General features: G+C 34.9%; 1 protein-coding gene across 9 annotated transcripts in view; it reads left to right on the forward strand.

Annotated features, from left to right (window-relative positions):
- Window positions 1-20,786, forward strand: part of AHI1 (Abelson helper integration site 1) — a 100,333-nt gene that overhangs the window by 67,802 nt on the left and 11,745 nt on the right. For 7 of the 9 annotated variants that reach the window (XR_003924637.2, XM_030022649.2, XM_030022648.2 and 4 more), the window contains exons 20-23: window positions 4,916-4,974; window positions 10,448-10,513; window positions 12,833-12,995; window positions 14,475-14,575. Coding sequence is in view for 6 of the 9 variants with exons in the window: in XM_030022649.2 (XP_029878509.1) it covers window positions 4,916-4,974; window positions 10,448-10,513; window positions 12,833-12,995; window positions 14,475-14,575 (389 nt within the window). In the remaining 3 variants the exon portion in view is untranslated. Of the gene's footprint in view, window positions 1-4,915; window positions 4,975-10,447; window positions 10,514-12,832; window positions 12,996-14,474; window positions 14,576-16,240; window positions 16,405-20,786 lie in introns of those variants that run through there. The other 2 variants (XR_003924638.2, XR_005932994.1) reach the window with 2 other exon arrangements.

The raw sequence follows: 20,786 nt of genomic DNA on the forward strand, positions 1-20,786 counted from the left end.
AAGGTAAGCTTGTGTTAAGTGGATGGATCCATTCCTTTAATTTTATGTGAACTGCATCTGAAAATGTTTGTGGTGGGTTTTGAAAGTATTTGTGATCCTGTGTTTAAGTAAAGGAAAACAGGTTCTTATCCAATAGATAAACAATCTTTTTATTTAATGAATTCTGTTTGATCTATTAAAGCATAATTGTTGTGAGGATAAAGCCTTTGAGGGAAGATTAATATATATTATAGATCATTACAAAATGACCTTCTTTCTCTTATATTGAGAGATATATATAGCTTGAAAAATAAAATTACAGAAAAAAACTGAGTAATGCTGCTCTGAAAGCTTTTACTTTTAAAAAAACTCAAAACTTTCCTTTGAAGCCTAAGTAGAGATTATACTGCATACTAAAAATATGTTTTGGTCACAGAGGTCATACTTTTGAACAGGTGACTGTGCTGAAAACATAGTTCTGTTTACTGGGAACAGTTTAAAGCCACAGAAGATGAGTAGGAGAAGGACTGAGCTGATATACACGTATTCATCTCATATCTGAGCTGACTTTGTTTTCCCAGTGTTTGTTGTTTATTTGGGTGTATTTTAACTATGCCATGTTGCAAGAGCCACAATATAAATTATAAGAAGAATATCTGCAATAACAAAATACCATTTCCTAGAGGCATAGTTTATTTTCATGTCTTTCAGGATTTGTTTGTGGGTTTTTTAGACATTAATAATTAGTGTAAACTTTAAGTAAAACTCAATTTAAAATAGAATAATGTGGAACTGGAATAGGTAGGATTTTTTTTTTTCACTCTGCATGCTTTAGAGGGGTTCATCGCAGAAATGTCTGAATATTAACTTTTTTCAATTTTCTTAGTTATGTATTTGTTCATTGGTGTTCTGTGATTTTTCTGAGGATTTTCCAGGATGAACTTTTAGATGATTTCATTAACTGTAGATTCCATGAGACGGGAATCCTTGGAGAATTATGATGCACAGATACCTTTATTAAAGACTTAATTTATCAAGAGCATTTCACAAAGGGAGAAAAAGCCTTCTTTTGAAAAGTTAATTAAAACATAAATTCTGTAATGAATGTTCTCTCAGCCTCTATTAAAAGAGGAATTTTTCACATAAATGTTAAATACTAGGTCATTGTAGACAATCCAATAGGATAATAGTGGAATTACATGACTCCCTAGAAGGACTTTTTCCCCTGTGCTGGCTCTTTTGCTATTAATTTAAAACAAATATAATAGCTAAAGATGCTGTTACTTAAAAGGAAGTGTTCTTAATTATTTCAAGTGCTATTTTGGGGCATTGTTGCTGTTATAAATTTCTGTGCAAGTCTAATCTGTTTGGAAGTGAACTCATCTACTTCCTGTGTATTTCAGCCCAACTATTTAGAATTTGATCACTTCACACTAATGCACTTATCTAGAGGAGAGGGTAGTTTTTCAGTGAAAGCATGCAATAAAAACTGGGAACTTGGTAGTACAGACATGTGCTTTGGACAGGAGGACAACTGTTTGGTTTCTGTCTTCTTTTCTCTTTAGTTGCAGTTATACTGGCAGAGAATATATCACCAGAAGTGTCCTGACTAAGGATAGACTATCAGTTTACTGTTCAAATTATACAGGAAATTAATACAGTTTCAGACTCCCTCTCAAGGCAGACAGCTACATGGTTTTTCAAAAAATACCAATTCTCTGGTAGGCATTTACCTAAAGTCAGCACATGCTTGGACTCAGAAGATAATTGTAGCGAGAGGATTATGCGGCCCATAAAGAAGAGCTGTCCTGCTGTTAAATTGTGTCAATGTGAAAATTCTGATCATTTGAGAAAAAGCAACAGCATATATCATTTTGAGACATCTGACATCACATTTAGACATTAGCAGTAGGTTCTTCTAGAAATAATTTATTCTTCTCATGTACAATTCCATATAAAGGAGGCCACTGAAGAATCAATGCAGAGTAACAGGAAATACAGTAATTCAAATGTTAATAATTTCATAGGGAAGATTAGCTTCTCAAGACGTACAAGTTTTGAAGGTGAAGACAGCAAATGCTGTTAAGAAAGAAGATTGTTGGAGAGTTCAAGTAAACCCTCTGAATCAACAAAAATGCTTCTCCATTAGTAATTCTGAAGCATCCTTAAGATATGACAGTCTAGATTAACCTGGGTGTTGGGTTTTTTTCAGGTTTGACCTTACGAGGGATTTAATGACCTTTGTATAAGCTCAGGCTGAGAGTCCCAACAGATCACAGTGTCCTGTAAACCTCATTTTTGGGTGAAGTGGAAATGTCCTTCTGCAATCCTGACCTCAATTTCAATACCTCACTATAGCAGTTGAAAAGTTTGCACAGCCTGGATTAGAGATAACCAAAGCAAGCAGTGCTGAGGCTGTTAGTCACACCTGCTCAGTGTCATTTACATGCTTCATCAAGCATGGAACCACGTCAAGCCAATAGCTGTGTAAAATTGCTTTAAAAATCTACTGCATCATTTGAGAAAGAAGGGATGGATATTCCCTTGCTTGCTGAATGGACCTTGTTTTGTGAATGAGGAAGATTTGAACAGGGTTTTGGGTCGTTTGGGTTTTTTTTAATGACTGTTCTGAACGTAGGAGCTACTAAAGGAATGCTTGATAACTGAAAACAATTAACAGATAACACTAAAGACTAGTTTGGGGTAACTAATAGGTATGATCAATATGAAGAAACAGCATTGGCTCTGTGGAGCGTAGAATATTTGGACCCAAGTGTGCTGTGGTCTATTTAATGTTTACACCTCAAGCGAAGTAATAAGAATTTCCTGCTTGTTTTGCAAAAAGGCTCTAGTCATGGAAAACACTAAGTCAAAACCAGTGTCAGCAGCTAGAATTCAGTACAGCACTCCTTATATCTTTGAGTTACATTTCTGTCTCTTCCCTACGCTTGCAGCAGAACAGGTCTGCACTGCCCTTTATTGAGGCTTAATTGGGGATATCAGTCTAACCATAAATTTTCACCTGACAAGCAGCTAAATATAGAGACTGCACAGGAGTACTCACATACATAAACATACAGTCCAGAAGTACTTGGAGGTAATACACCTTTTCCTTAGGTGAACAAGAAAGTCAGTGAGATTACTAGTAAAAATACAGATTGCTTTATTTTTAATTAAAGTTTGAAGATTTTTCCAAACAAGCAATTGTTTTCATCATATATTTTATATGGCTTTTATCTTAGAATGGGTTTGTGTGAACTGGCACAACAATGCAATGCTCAAATTGAAAATCCTATGGTAGAATACTTAGCTGTCTAAAGAAAAATATTTTTTTTTAATCATGCAGACATTTTATTGGTCTTGAATTTGTTGGGTTTTTTTTATTCAAAGAATTGATATGACACTTGCATGCAATAGTATATCCATATGTAGTACCATCTGTATATCCATATGTAGTACCATCTTTGTAGCAACTTGTTTTGTACTGTATGAGTATGTAGATAACAGCATTAATAGGAGTAATATCCCCACTGACTTTTGGTGTTAGTGCTGAACAAATGTTTTAGCATAGTTTATTTGAAAAAATGTAAGCTTCAGGTCTACTGTCTTTGAGTATGGGTTGAAGTCAGAAAACAGTTTCTATTCTCATCTCTTTCCTTTTCTGAAAAGAGATGGGAAAAAGTAATAAAAATCAAAGTAAGCCTTTCAAAATGAAGTATTTCAGGATTTATACAAGCTTTTTTTAAATTATTAAGATCACAAAATTTTTTATTCATATGCAAAATTGAAAAATCAATTATTGCACTGATTTAGCATTTCTCACAAGTACAAAATTATTCACATGCAGAATATCTGCAGGAGCATGGTTTAACTGTGATTGAGCTTACAGCTTTTCTTATATTTAGAAATATCTAAATATCTTAGTGAGTAAACATTTATGAGTAAATCTCCTGTGAAAGTCTAAACCACTAGGCTTTAGAAAGTATACTGTAGGTGGAGTTGTGCAAGCTTCCTTGTGGAGCTGTGCCAATACATGGGAATCTGAATCTGAAAAGTCCTCTTTATTCAAATACTGGACTCCTCAAGAGTAGGCTTTTGGAGTGGCAAATGAAAAAGAGTTTTTAGAACTTACTCCTCTCTGGAAACAAAACTTGTTTCAAATCTAGTGTCTCACAGAGAAAATCCAGTGAGCTTAACTCTGTGTTCTCTGGCATCTCTATACTTGAGAAACCGTTCTCCAATGAAGCGGTAGCATTTTTCACTGTCATATTTTCTGATTTTTGTATCTTTTTTCTTTTTAAGATGTTTTTCTTAAGTATACAGCTGAGGAGACCAATAACAAAAAGATAAATCCATAGATGATGAAAGGATTTTCCTGAGCTTAGTAGTTAACATAATAGTTTGAAAAGAAAAGAATTTACAAGTACTTGTTCAAATGCACTGTGTAGAGAGTGAATAAAATAAACAGCAAGATGTGTTGTGATAGGAACTCAGATGATCAAAGGGAACTACTGAATAGGCATAGTTATTCTTTCAGATAAAATAAGGAAGTAATTCCTTTGAGAGTTTTTGTGATCATTTCTGTTGGAAAACTTTGTATGCATTACTCAGAAATTCAATGAAGAGAAAAGCAATACAGCCTAGATAATAGTGTCAGCTTTGAGCACGAGGTGGCATGTGGACATAGCTTGAGCTATTTCTCCAAATCATTTGAATGGAAATATTGGATTAGTTAACCTTGTGTCAGGTCTGTTAGTTAAATAAACCCTCCAACTGTTCCTGGCTGAAGGATGCATAGTTGTGACTGAAAGATGCTGCTGCTTTTCATTAGAATTTTGTCAAACATATCCTGCTAACATAATGATTTTAAAATAAAATGGTTTATTCGATGGAAAAGGATAACAAGCAGAAAATTCACAGCCTTTTCTTTTCACAGGGTGTTTCAGCCCAGTAGGAAATCCTCTTAGCCGAACACTATTGGGTAGACTACAGACGGTAAGGAATTCTATCTTTGCATTTTTTTTAAATTGATGTTTAACTATAAAACGTCATTATTCACAAGTTCTCATTGTAGAGAGGGGTTTTTTTTTATCCTGTCTTTATTCACAAAAGAGGTATCTTCAAGCAAATTGTCTACATGGGCAAATAAGCTTTTGCTGCTGCCAGCTGGTAGCAAGATCAGATATCTGCAAATGAAAAGCTTTATATTTTTTCATGGTTTACTTTTTGTTGTTTAGAAATAAATAAGCTAAAATCATAGTCCTATGTTTTGATTTTTACTAAGAATACAGGCATTGGTAAGTAGGGAGAGAAAGCCGGGACAATAACTTGAAATTGAATCCTATTTACAGCACCATGTTTGCATTGTTTACTCATACTTCACCTTTTTGTAACAAGTGAAATCACAGCTATCCTCTGTTTGTTTAATTGCTTATCTGCTAAATATTGATTGGAAACTTCTAGTAATTATATTTGTTCCTTTATTTATTTCTGGTTTCCTGATCACCATAATAAAAATCCAACAGAATCTATAAATGCCATTAATTCTAACTATACACTTGATAAACCTGAATTAAACACAAAATGGAGAGACTACTGATGGAAGAACGAGTGGTGCTTCTGAATACTGAACATATGTGTGGCTCTAGAAAGCCAGGCCTGTTGTACTGGAGATGTTAATTCTCCTGCACACATGGACAGAATGCCATGATTTAATGTTCTGTCTTAATTGCATGCTAATTGTAATTTTTCAGAGAAATATTACAAGTGGACATAAATTAACTTGGATCATTTATAGCTGTTCTACAGTTTGGATTTAGGGTTTTGGTTTGAGTTGGTTTAGGGGTTTTTTTGGACCTACCTTATTTAACAGAATCTGTTAAGAGAGTTGTGGAAGGCTGGTAAATAACATAGGATTCAACAAGAAATTTTGAAAGTACAGCTTGACATTGCTGTTTTGTTAGTGGCTAAATGGTTCTTGTTTTCACATTTTCAATTTTTTAGCCATCAATTTGTAATTTTTAGGAAAAAATATAAATCGTTCAATCAGTATTTTAGTGTTCTCCGTTACAGCAAGCTCTTTAAACGTTTACAGGATCAAGTGTTCTGGAAAATACTAAATAGCAATTAATTTAAAATATTTTTTTTATGAGAGGGCTTAATTAAGGTTTTGAATATTTTTGTTACTTTTTCTGTTATAAATGCAGTAATATGTAAGTGCAGGTAAACTGAATAATTTATATCAAGAAAGTAGCATATTTACAAATGACAATATAGTTGAAGAGGTTTTGAATAATTTCAGGAGCTGGAGTATTTCACATGCTTCTGAATTGATCTTTTTTCCCTTTTTTGTTTTTGGTTTTTTTTTTTTTTGTTTTTGTTTTTTGTTTTGTTTTTTTTTATCCTTGTAGGCTTTACTGCAGCAGCTGTGTTTGCATTTCTGTTTTCTGTTTGTACATTGCAGGTTTCAATAAAGTACAGCCTGGCACAGTTTCGTTTTTTTTTCCTCTAGGCAGATTATAGATTCCCATGCTCATTAAATATTGAAGGGCTGTAATCAAATAAGAATTGTAGTCATCTGGAGCCTAAGGAAGTAACTTTACAGTGTCTACAGACAGATTAATTAAGACCAAAGAGGAGTACATTATTCTTAGCAATTAATACTTTTAGAATCATTTTAATTTAACTGTTAATACTGTCCTTGTACTTCTATTTCCCATAGACTAAATTTGTACAGTTAAGTGTCCCGAGCTAGGGGTGTATTGACAATTGGACCAGAGAACAAGAACAGTAATACGACAGTGCTAACAATATTCAATTATTTTATGCTAAGTGTCAATTTATTTAGGTTTCATTTAAGGCTTCAGTTACTGGGGTAAAGAGATTGTGTGACATTCTTAGGGAAGGAGAGGATTAAGTAAATTTCTAACCACTGGGTTCATAAGGAAATATGAAAACAATGGAGCAACTGTAAAAGCTTGAATTGATTCTGTAAAATGTTTAAAAATTTTAAATATTGTCTCACTTTTAAGCCAGTCATGGGTTTTTTGAGCACTAAAAGTTCATTTCTTATTTTATCTCCTTTAAAAAAAAAAAACAAAACCATAAACCGAAACAACAACAAAAAAAACCCCAGAAAGTAACAGTCTCAGAACCTAGGCTATTACACACTGAGGCACAGATTTACTGAACAGACAAGGGAAGCTTTAACACTCATTCCCTGTGTCTTCAATGGAGTGTTTGCAATGTAACACTCCTAATTTCTCTTCCATTCTGGCAGATAGCCGGTGTAGGGAGGTGGAGTGGAGAGAAACAGGGGCACTGTGCAGCGTCCAAGAAATAGATGTTTGTCCTTCTTCATGTCACTGAGTCTGTCACTCTTGACGGGAAAAGCAGGGAGGGTGGCTTTGGCCCTGTATGCACACACATTGGGCTTCACCCCAGTATGTGTAGTGTCCGGCTAAGATTAATCTTAGAAAAGCTTATTTTCCAAGTGTAGTTATTAAGAGTTAATGACTAATTAGAAAGTGGGACTTAATCTGTATGTTTATCCTGTTACAAAGAAGGTATTTACATATAAGGAAGAAGCATATGAAATCACTGGTAGACTTTACATTTTTCGTTTTTTTTTTTTCTTTAAACTTTGGTATTGTGGTATTTGAAATATATTTGTTCAGTAATAGAAATGAAATGCTGAATTTTTTACAGAAAAGACAGTAATAACATATCGCTTGTTCTTCCTCAGTGCTGCTTCTCCTAAGGGAAAGAATGCTATCTAATGCCCAAATCCTGTTGGCCACTATACATCTGCATGAATAAAAGCAAAACCTGTATTATCACAATCACTGAAACTGCCCAATTAAAAAGAAGCCATAAACATTTTAATTCGTGCTATTATCAGGATTCAGTGACACTTGATACAGCAACTTATTTATCAGTTTACTCTTACCTGCAATGCTCTCTTTTGTATTAGTGTCTTAAAACAGTTTTTGTTTGTTTTTATATTAGAAATGTCAAGGCTACTAAGTGGGTTAGTTGTGGATAACAGCATGGTACTCCGTGGTCTAGAACTCTGCATCAACTGCTGGATCTATTTATCTTCTTCTGAGGATGTTCCTTACACTGAAAGTTCCTAATAGCTTTGTTCAACCAAAATCAGTGTAACACAGCAGGCTTTTTCAGCAAGCATTTTGTTCCTGTTTCTCACACATGGGCTGCCTCCCAAAAAGACCAACTCCTCAGAACATAACTATAGCCCCACGTCTGTTCCAATGCAAGAAAAGGATTAACTAGTTTCCATCTTGCATTAAGAAAAGGAGACGTTAATATTGTAATAAGAACTATGTATTCATACACTTCAGTACGTCTGTTGCTTTTTGGAATCCTGAAAATGTGGCTTAGTCTTGTGACTCAACATAAAAAAAAATGATGTTTCTAAACGGAAAAGCCAGTAGGTTTTGCTGGGTGTTACTTGCAGTATAACTGGTAGTTGGCACTATTTGAGAAATGGCATGGCGCGGCAGAGGCAGCTCTGCTGCCTTGGAGTAGCTATGTCTGTGGCAGGCAGCCGCGTCAATTCCCCTGTCCCGGTGGAGGTAGGGTGTGTGTGCAGCCCCTGACATGCTCGGAGTATCTCTTTAAGAGGAAACTCTTTGGATTGTTTGTTGCCTCAGAAGTTTAACACAGTGTCTGAGAACATTCAACATAGTCTTAGGATGACTCATGGATTTTAGCTTATTTCCAAACAGCTCGCTCTCTTCAAGCTCTTCTTATGTTGAGCGTTTGAGAGCGCATAAATACTTTATTAAAAAGAGAGAGAGACAGATTGAGACACAATAATGGGGCAATATGAGTACCTGAACTAGATACCTAAATAATACTGCTAATAACTCTGATGAATCATTTTTGAGCAACAGGAGGCACTCCCACCCCACAGGCTAAGCACATTGCTTGCACAGTTCTCTTAACCTTGAGAATGGAAAATGAGAATTAGCTGAAACCTGTAAGGCAGTGCTAACTACCAGTAGACCACTGAACAAGCCGCGTACTCTGAACTGCAGCTCCACCAGTCTTTGTTCAAAATTTGTTTATCAAATCAGGCAGTTGCACCTTCCCACCCCCCCCCCCCCCCCCCCCGTGTGTGTGTGTACATAATTATTCAGAACTCTTTAGGTGGTAGGCTTAGATGTTCTTCTGGTAGATGATAAGAACTGAGTGGAACTGTTTGCTTTTGTACTGTGTCCATCTGTATGTACTGCGTGTGTAACTACTGTAGCAATACTGAAACAATCTGGAGACTGGATGGAACCTCTGTGTTCAGGATAGTTAGTGATTTCTTTCCATATGTGATAAGACTATCTAAGTTAGGAAAACAACATTGAGGGCAAGAATCTCTGTTCCAGAGAATGCCATTTACTCTGCTGAGGATTGCAGTAATGAAGTTCCTTGGATCACCCTAATTAAAAACAAACAAACAAACAAAAAAACAGCAGAAAATAAAAGGAGCAATACATTTTAGATATGTTTTAAAAAAGAAGAGAAGAGAAAGAAGTTCATGCAAAAGACATTTGAAGGAGGGGCTGTAAAGTTTGAAAAAGGTGAAGTATGTTGGATAGAAGTTCTCAAATATAAATGTTGTTTATAATGTGGTACAATCTGTTATGGGTGGAAATGTTTACTGTACAAAGCTTACATTTGATTCTTCTCTTCTAAAATATTTTAATTGCTGTGTAGTATTTCTATTCTGTATTGTAGTTTGTATCCTTTGACACACACAAAATTTAGGGGAAACTGGTTTCCCCTTTGTGAAAATAGGCTATTGAAAAAAATTAACACCAGAAAGGACTTCCATCTGTTCCTTTGTTCTAATTTGTTGTTCCTCTGATAATTTTCAAAATTTTCCCATTTTTAAATCTTCTTTCAACTGAAGAATTCTATTGCTAGACAGAAATCAAATTTTATAGGTACAGGCACATCATAATTATTGCATTATATACCTGCTATTCCTTTGACTTCATTGGAAATCTGAAGAGTAAGTGGTAAAGATAGAACAATTAGAATTAAGTGGAAAGTATTGGTTATTAAGACCAACTTGAAATTCTCCATTATATGAAAATGACATCTTTTGAATACTGGTTCAGAGGTGAAGTTCACTGCAATAACTTTTTAAACACCTACCATAGTATTTGCAATGCAAACAAGCTTAGACTGTATAGTCATCAACCCTCTGTCTTCCCTCATGTTGACTTTAGTGTAGTGTACATACTTGAAAAACTTAGTATCTTCTTCTAAATATCTACATAGCCAATATTACTCAGTGTTGCTTAACATCACTTCTGCTTTTTCTTTTTTAAAAAACACATTTTATTACAGATAATTCTTACTGTTTTACAGTAGACATGAAAATACTCAAAATTATAGTTTATCAAAATACTTCCTATTAAAGTTTTAAAATGATTTCTTCTTCTAGAACGATGACTGCCTGACTGCACTGGGGGTGAGAGGAGGAAGCAGTTGTCCACTCCGGCAAGAGACAGTAAGTATTATGTAATTTTTTGCAGTGTCTTCTATACCTGTTACACTGTATCTGTGCTTTTGAAAGCACTTTTTTTTTTTTTTTAGCATGATCCCAAGGCTTTTTTTGCTATCCTAGATTTTGTAGTTCTTACAAACATGTTTATAACCGGCATAACCACGTTACTGCTTTTTTTATATCGCTCTTGAAAAATAATTTTGTAAAATTCTGATTAATATAGATTTCTTTTGCTTGAACTTGGACCCAGACAGAACTTAACAAATGTCTGAATGTCACACCAGAAGAATTTCCATTGCTTTGGGCGTAATTGTGAGTGTTTTACATTCTTCTTGGGTCCTGAGGTGCACCTCCTGTATCCCCTTATGGTCATTTTCTGATCATATGTTTCCAGAGAATATAATGGCAGTTTCCACATTTCGTTTAAATTGCCAGGCTTGCTAAACCAGTTGTATTACAGGACACATTGGTATTTTATTTTTTTATTTCTGGGACACAAGACAGTGTGACTTGCTTGATTGGTTTGAACTGTTTGTTGGCAGTGTTTCCATGTTCCTGAATTTTTGTAATTTTTTCCAAAAAACAAAACATTTACACCAGAACTATCTTACAAAAGACACTGCAAAAAGAAGTATTTGTTGCTCTGCCTTTCATTGTTTTTCATACTGCCAAGTAATTAGTGTTACATTCCTTTTTTTTTAACCTTAAGTGACCTCATGATTTTCATAGTACTATTGCTAAGGAAACCATTGTCACTTAACTGCAGTGGGCACTGTTAGAGCACCCCTTACTGGACATGATCATGCAAGCTTCCAGTCCTGTACTGTTTGTCTGTGGTGCTCATTAGTGTGTTTTAGTTTGGTTCTGTTCTATAGTTCATATTTCTGTATTGTCAACATCACCTGTAATTATTGTATTAGCTTTCCTAGTGGAGGGAGGAGAGTTAGGATAAAGGATATTTTATTGTTTAGCTTCTTTATGTAAGTTCAGGTTTACTGAATGCATATTTAGATAAATTTCCTGTCTACTGAGAACTATGCTGATACTAATTCTTTGATGCTGACCACCTCACAAATTACCACATAGAATTTACAATAGTAGAATCATTTCCATCTTTTCCCATTCATAACTGCTTTAATCTGTTTAATTGGTGACATGACATTATGAAAATACAACTGACATTGGCTATATTTTTACACATATAACTCACAGGTGATCTTACTCAAAATAGAAATACAAATATCAAAAGTGCTGTGCAGTTCAGCAGTCTTAGGATTTAAATGCATGCATTAGTAATAAAAAAAGGAAGTTTTTTTCTCCAAATCCCTATCTTCATAACTTTGCTGTCTCCTTCAATCCCCTATAACCTCCCATTGCTCCTAACAATCCCTGTTTCTGACCTCTTTACTTACAATTTTATAGAGGAATCTGAGGTGAAGATTGTATGTAGGGAAGCAGTGTTCTTTGTGTAAAATAGGTCATAATTTTGCTCTTCACTTATGATGAGGGAAGTGAGCAATTCCCTTATTCTTTCAGTTCACTTTGTTTTCTTTTCGGTCTTTTCTGCTCTGAATTCATCGGGACAGATTTTTGTTCATAGGGCATAGGAAATAAATAAGAAATTATACTTGATATTTTCATATTCAAGGTAGAAAGTAGGCTTCTGGTAATGTATTCTATGTAGTATGCGTGGTGCTGACCACACTTAGAACTTTTTTCCAGAAAAGTATAGATGCACTGTATTTCACTGGCAAATGGATTTATTATGTGAAATGCAATATAAATGTATTTTTGGCAGATATTTATAAAATAGTATATGCAAATCCTTATTTCTAAACAACAACAACAAAAATGGAGTGATCAAAGCAAAACTTCGCAATGATATTTTTGTACTAAATTTTTCCTTCGGTAAAACTGTCATACTGTTGAAGTATTTATTCGAACACATATGCTTCATGAGCACACACAGAATGGGATCTGAAGGTAGTGTAACAATTCTGAGAAAGTGAATGTATGAAGTTTTTTTTTTTTCCTTTTGCTTCACAAGTAAATTGCTTATAAAACTAACAGCTGCTGTTTTGAAGCTAATCTTAGTGAATTGAATGTTCTTAACCATTTCTACAATCCCACAGTCCTTTATCTTGCCTCTCCTGCTGCTTTCCCACCACCCCTGATCCCATTAGCAAAACTTGAGACAGCCTCAGCTTTTACCAAAGTGCAGCTTTGGTTTCAGCTGCTTTTCTGCAAGAGGAAGTGAATGTTGCGCTTTTTTCTCTGTGGCATGGTTGTGATAAAGCTGTGGTGCTCTTATCTCTCTTTTAGGTAGTGGCTCTTTATGACTACACAGCGCATCGATCAGATGAGCTAACCATCCATCGCAGTGACATTATCCAAGTGTTATACAAAGATAATGATAACTGGTGGTTTGGCAGCCTAGCAAATGGACAGCAAGGCTATTTTCCAGCTAATTATGTGGCTGGTGAAAGTAAGTTTACTGCTGTCTTCCTGGTATACCGGTGTGGGTTTAACTGATGGTCCAAGATTTTACCATGCAGTACTGCTTGTTGTTCTGAAGATACGAATTTATGTAGCACACAGATGGCATAATGATGACTTATTGCAATGCAGAAATTGTATTAAGTTAGCTAACCACTTAGCAAGTTGACATACCTGACTTAGGAAGGTATTGGCATGTAGATAAACATTCCAGCTTATATAGTACTGGCTTAATTATCATTCATCTGGATTGATTCCTTGTCTCTTCTTACATATAGCCACCTGGTTCATGCCTTACCTTGGCAATGTTTTAGGACACCTCAAAGCATTTCACAGACTTCTTAGGTTTTTCTTAGGCAACCTCTGTTAGATGTAATTAGCTACTTCTGTAAAAACTCTTGAATTTCCCCCTACTCTAATAGAGAACGCTCAGTTCCCAACTAAGTAGATTTCAGTATGAAGTTTTAAAAGAACAGTAATGGTTAAATGTCATATCTGAGCATTGAATTTGCTACCAGGTCCTTGTCATTAGTTTTGATTAAACTAATACAAACCCAAATGAATCTGAACAAATAATACAGTAAGCATCCTACTGAGTCAGCTGATGTAAAGATGCTCAGTGTCCTGACAGTTGTTAGTATTCAGCTTATGGATGTAGTGTGTGGTTGCATGCCACAAGAAATTCATTTGCCTTCCTAAACTATCAAACTATCAGTTATACTGGTGTTTAGAAATCTTTTAACCCAACATTTCTCAAGATGTTTTCCCCCACTTTCTAGTTCCTCCCTCTGTCTTTCAAGTGAGGTCTAGTATTTATGCCTCTTTCCTAAAAAAACATGGACATAACACTGTGCTAACTTGATGATGGTAATTAAAGTTAGCTTAACTACTGCCCTTCCCCTTTGTCCTCCCCTTGCACATCCTGCGCATTTTCTCCTTCCTTTCTTCCTTGCAAAATAAGCCAGAGAACAGTCTGTAGGAAGTCTTCAGTGATGGCCAGTTGTTCCTAAAAAAACAAAACAAAATTTTTGAGGCGATTTTCCAAGTTGTGCAAACTGTGCAAAAAAAACCCCTGGTATATAATTTGTTATTTCAGTTGGTGACCATCTTATTATTGAATCAAAAGAAATGCATATGATACTTAACAAATGTATCAGCTGCATTGCTATCAGTATAGACTTTGTTCTTAGTCATGTAAATGTTTGATTGTTTTTTATTTTACATAATTACCTATATAAATTACCTATATATAAATCAAACTTAAATCTAAGCTTACTGATATAAATAAAAGTTAATGGGCAAATTTTTATAAATTCTCATACAAAGTTTGGCTTCAAACATTTTTCACCTCTTCAGTCCACATCCTGGTTTTGGCTATATTGTAATGTCATGTTTGTTCACATAAAATACATACTTCCATAATTCTTTCATGGCTCTCATAATGGTGAATTATGGATCCTGTTTTCAGAAGAATATGAAGAACAACCTTCAGGGTTAGTGCCAGATTCTACTCTCCTACCTGAAGGACCAACAGAAGCAGAGGAAGGTTCTCCAACACTAAGACATAAGGTAATAATTTGAGAAGGAAGGATTCTGTAAGTATTGGTGGAATATGTCTTTTGTGTGCCAGGTGGACTGTATTAATTTTCGATCCTTTTTGGAAAAATTTCTTATGTGTAGACCTCATTCCAGGCAAGCAGCTAGATTTTCAGCAGATGTGTAACGTTTGTCTTGTGTGGAACCAGCTGTTCCATCAAGTGGCAATTAAATATTCTGCCTTACATCATTGTAATGAGTGGTGAATCTCCCACTGACTCCAAGATTTACAGAAGTGTCTCTCACAGCTACCTGATGTAAATGACAGTTGAAGAAACAACATGGATTTGTCAAACCTGATATACTTTAGGGCAATTTACTGTCATTCTTGGAATATGCACTGCCCACAGATTCTTCACATTTTCTGCCATGAAATTTCCTTATCTATCGGGTTGCTTAGGAAAAAGCTGTACTGTTTTTCTCTCTAGAGGTTTTCAGTCCATGTAATAATATCCTAATTAAAGATATATATTGTGATCATATAAAGCCTTATTACCAGACCACGAGATATGCTGCATCTAAACGTGCTTACTTGTCAATGGATGTTTCTGTTTAAAAAAGCTGCTGATGGTTCTCTGATGTGAATGAGTGCACCTATCCTGTAGGTTGCTCAGGAGAGTGGACTGTAGAGACTTCATAGTTTGAAGGAACAAAGGAAAGAAAGGCTTTTGTCTTGACTATACCTAATATCTCTCCACTCCACCGTATACTTATTGAGTTGCAATTGCATATGGCATTATGTTGTTGTCTACGTATCACGTACTATATTATACGCAGAGGCTGCATTTCTGTTTCTGTGATTTCAGTTAGCAGTCAGAATACAGTATATACAGAGGACAAAGAAACAGCAGCTAGTTTTTAGTCAAGGAAAAAAATAGGGGCTTGATTTTTACTTCATTTTTTTCAGCTCTGTAGAGATACTGATGTGCAAAGCAGGCCAAATGACTCTCACTTCTCTAGACAAAGAGATTAGAAACTTTGCATAACTTATGTTCCCCTTCTGTGAAGTAAGGCTGATGATTGTCTTAAAACATGGGAAACTTCGTAAGCAAAAAAAAAGAGATAGAAGTTAGTTCAATAACTGTTCGGATTTAAGAATTTTTTTATTCCAAAAGGTTTGTATCCTTCTTAAGTGTGCTTTCCATAGCTATTCATTTAGTAAAATGGTACTAACATAACTACTTTAAAAGTTACTTTTGTTCAGATTTCTTTCAATTTACTTGACTTTTCCATTTACTTTTCTAAAATTGAATCTAATAATTTACATCTGATTTGCAAGACTCAAAACTTACGCTGTGTTGCTTAGTTACAATTTTTTCTTTTTTCAGATGATTTATCTAATCTTTGCTGCATAATATATATTGCAATGTTCAAGGTTAAAACACTCAAAGCTACTTCTATTAATCTTTTTTGTGTAGCTTTTGTTTTTAATAGGTGAATAGAGAGAGGTAACATTTAGTAAATTATTGAGTACACATTACTCACTTGGCAGTCTTGTTGAAGCCAGCTGTCTTGTTGAAGCCAACTGCTATAAATCGAATTACTAAGTGTTTTGTTTCTAACTATACTTGAAAAATTGAATTAATTACTACAGCGGGTACTAATAATTAATCTGAAGTATCTTTTACCTCTTTGTAGCTGAGAAACTCATACCCAAACCATTGTCCATGAAAGACAAGGGTGCATTACTTCCAGATACTCCTGTAAAGGCAGACTGGAACAAATATAAGAAAAATTACAACATTACTGGAAAGCATGAATATTTCTTTCATCTGTTGTCTATGTTGCTGGAGGCAACAAAGGTATCCCACAGGGAATATGTTGCTACACTCACCCAGTTTCAGTCATACCCAGAGCAGAGAAGGGAAAAGTGCTGAGGTACTTACTGTCATTGAAGACTTCATCATTTTTATCCACATCTTTTTTTCTGTTATAATCTCATAGGAATCTAGTTGATTTACTGGATCAAAATACTTTTATGTGCACTAACTAATGTTTTGGACATTTACAACCAGAATTCATTATTCAACTTTGTGAGAAGTAACATTTGATTAGTTTTGATTGCTTATGTTTTCTCGTGTCTAGAGCTGATATTTTTCTGATAATAGTTTTTGTATTACTAGTAGCACTTGTTTAGTAACAGTAATATTTCATCAAAATATTCTTTACTTGATTCTACTGGCACTTTGAATTAAAATGACTGCATATTAAATGATTAGTTGAAATTTTGTAGTAGTCTATGTAGTACATCTAGATACTCAAAAGACATAATGAATGAAGCGTATGGTAACAGTCCAAAACCAAGCAACTATGTTGCTTTTTGCCTTGCATGGCATCCAAGGGCACTACAAAATCATAAAGGGTCCAGGGAAAAGTAATGAATCGTTTACAAGTCCTGGAAAAAATGGTATAAGAGGATATACTTACAAGACTAAATTAGCAAAGAATGAGCAATGAAAGACAGTGTGTAAAATAGTACCTGATGTAGAGAGGTGAATTTGATGTACTCTTTTTTTTTTTTTTTCCCCCCCTTCTGCTGTTAAACAAGATCAGGGAACATTAAGCTGGAATGGAACACATCTAATATTGGTAGAAGAAAATTTTTGTTTATGCCATGCTTAGTTAACCTGGTGAACCTAGCTACTACAAGACACTATTAAACTTACGGGCTCAGGGTTTAATTTTTTTTAGCAACACATTTTAGGCTGAGGTGATGACTGAGATTCCAAAAACATCTGAATGGCTGGGAAACACAAATCTGACTGATTTTTTTTTTTTTTTTTTTTTTAATTTCAAGTTACATTAGCATGTATAAATCACCAAGAATATACTGAGTTGAATCAAATGATGAATCAAATCTCTGTGTAAGACTTGCAGTGCCTCGAAGTGTAATGGTTTTACAAAAGCTGCAGAGTGCTGCATAGAAGAAACAAATTGTCATTCAGCTGTCTGTCATAATGAAGGAAAGTTCTATAGTGCTTTGGCCTTAGGCAATACCAGATACTTCTGAGACAAAACTGCGAAGACGACCGCTGAGGGGGCTGATCGGTTATGGCAGTTCCTGTGTTGCAGCAGTGACACAGCAACTTTTCTTCCTATTCCTTTCACTTTTTTTTCAGTATAAGAGCTGATGAAAGGAAATACCAATTTCTTTTACATGGGAAATAAGAAAAATCATTATTTTGTAATACCCTATTTTCTTTTTCTTTGGCAGAAAATGAAGCTTTTTTTTTTTTAATCCAAAAACATTTATTGAATTATTAAGTTGTTCCTTAAGTTGTTCCCACAAGCAGGAAAATATAACTGATTTCTTTGATTGTGTTTGTTCTCTGGCCACAAGCATGTTTTCCCAAATACTTAGTTATATCCAGGTCTGCTATATCTATTGTTCTTTCTGGGTTTTTTGAGGAATACTTAAATATTTAGCTCTGTTAAGACTGCAAAACACAGTTACTGTGAATATCATCATAGCAGTTACTCATGAGATTTTGCTACCATACGAGAGTATATAGGACACTTAAAATATAGAATACTACTATGGTTTTAATTACTGAGAATACCAGATAGTCTAATTAAAAATAGTTTTCCAACTGCAGAAATTATAAATGCATATCTAGCTAATTGTCAGAATTTTATGATGAGTGAATAAAATGGAATCATTAACATTAGAACAGGGTGTAATACTCAAGATCCAATATTAATCTTTGCAAATAAAAAAAGTTGTAGTTCAAAGAACCTGCTTTCAAAACGCTTTCTACCATCAGCTTTGCATTCATAACATAATAATTTTATGCAAACCTTGTTTTCCTGCCTTATGAGTTACTTAACTCCCGAGCCACAAAATTAGGTCATAATCATCTTTAATTACAACATACATGTAAACTGCCAATAGAAATTTCACGGAGTGAGGTTCTCGCTGCAGTGGATGAAGAATCCCAGGAAATAGAGACAGACCTGTCATCTGGTTGCTCCAGTAAATGTGCTGTTTTCAGGTTCCTTAAGATGAAGGCAGAAAAGATAGGAATTCAGATAGGGTTCTGTTAGAAACCAGAATTTGGGTTTTGCAAAATTTTGGCAAATCAGAGACATTTCATAGTCAATAAAGTGTCTTCCCCCCCGCCCCGAAATGTTCTGCTGTCTATAAAATCTCATGAATATGTTTTATAATTTAAGATGGCCTACCACTCACTACATAAAATGCATCTAATTGGATTCTGAATCTTAAGTGCTCAATTCTACATTATGTGAGAATAGTGGAAAGTAGTAATAGAAAAAAAACAAAACAGTAATTTAAAATTTCCATTAAAGGTGTAAGAAAATACTCTTTCTAGTATATTTATCTTTGAAAAATGATGTTAAGGTATAAAGCAATGGTCATAAGCATGAAAAGAAAAGGGTTACCTTCAAGAACTACATTATTATTGCACAATTTGGATAATCTACCCAGAGATCGTCAAAACTTGATTCCATGTATATTTAAACAAAGTTTGGGTTTATCACTGTTCACATAAATAATTCATGTTCTCACTCTTCTTCCCCTAGAGTAGGTTGTTGTCAGACTTTCTGAATACTTAGCCTAGTGTGTCTGAAACCAACCTGCCAAGCAATTGATGTTTTTCCCCTGGGCTTGAGCTCTTTCAATGTGGGTGTTTTTGTGGGCTCAACGCTTATTTATTGGATCTAAAAATTTAAAAAATGTAGAGAACTTGCTCAAAAATATTTCCAAAAATACTAGCTAGACATTTTTCTATTAGTTTCATAAAAAACTTTTATAGTTTGTGCTGTTTCTATTTTCTCCTTTAATGGTGCCTTTCTTCAGGTTACTAGGGGACACATCAGTGACTGATAATCTTTTAGGAAGAGGAGAGACTAGGAAGATGTGATAATGTTAGTTAAAGAATTAATATGATGGAACTCTTGCAGTGCATAGAGCTGAAAACTTTCAACACTTCATCAAATGTGTTCATTTTCAAGGTTCAGAGAGATTGCAGACCCACAAAAATGTGGTATTCAATTGAATTAGAATGTATTATAGTAAAGTTTATAATTCTGGGCTTCATTCATGCCTAATATGATTACAGACCTCTCTTTCTAAAGGCATTGACATCTGGGCTGATGCCTTTCTAGAATCGGTCAGCAAAGCTCCTGTGTGGTCTTCCACATAAACTGTTGAATAGGCATTATAAAATAGAGATGTCTTTGCAAATCCCACTTTTGAAATAGTAATTACTTTGATTATTCTTGAAGAAATCCTTCTTCTGAAGGAAATGTTAGTATGGTACTATCTACAGGGAATAGACCATTTTCCTTAAATGTTACCCGACATTAACATATTTCACCTTTTTAGTTCTGTAGTTTCCTATTTTTAGATATTCTGTTTTCCCTTTAAAAGGCAGTTTGTACTGTTCAAGTTGAATTACTCTCTCTTAAGCATGTGTGGTGCTACTTTATTTGTAAGCTGGTAGCTTTCTTTTTCAACTCCAAAACCACCTCTGTGGTTCCTAATGTGTTCTGTCTGAAAAAATGTTTGTGCCTGTGTCTATAGTATTATTTGAGTCATTGAAAGAAAAGGTATCTGGTTTTCCTATTGAGCTAAAAAAGAAAAGATGAAGTGACATCCATAGTCATTTGCTGTAGGTGACTGGTCTGTTTAAAGATAGGAGGAATCAGGCTGATCCCCTGAACTGGTCAAGCAGAACCAAATATACTATTGAAGGACATTTATATTATTAAGATAGTTCTCAGGAGCAAGCTAACTTCTCTGTCCCCATTGTTTTCTCCTTGGGTCCTTATAGCTTCTTTCTGAACAGGACTGACCTATTTTTATGCAAAGTTTAATGCAAAGTTGTAACCACAGATAAATTCCCAGGTGCCAAGACTTCAAGACTGAAAACAGCTTTTCTAAACGGTAGTGCTTCAGTCTGAAGTATCTTGTCTCCACTCTTTCTCCTCTTTCTTTTAGTGTCCCTCAAATAGTCATCTAGTTAATTTGATTTCTGAGGTGTGGTATTTGTCAGTGTTGAGCCGTGACTCCTGAACAGGCCTAGGATTTTGCAGTTTCAAAGACTAGACAAGGCAAAGTCCTCTCTGCCTGTGGCTCTGACATTCATGGATGGAGAAGCTAGTGAGTGTTGGCTTAGTCCTAAACACTACAGTGGTTTAGTTGTTCTTTATGGGAAAGATA

Source organism: Aquila chrysaetos, chromosome 8 (genome assembly GCF_900496995.4).
Source record: "Aquila chrysaetos chrysaetos chromosome 8, bAquChr1.4, whole genome shotgun sequence".
Classification (NCBI taxonomy): domain Eukaryota; kingdom Metazoa; phylum Chordata; class Aves; order Accipitriformes; family Accipitridae; genus Aquila; species Aquila chrysaetos.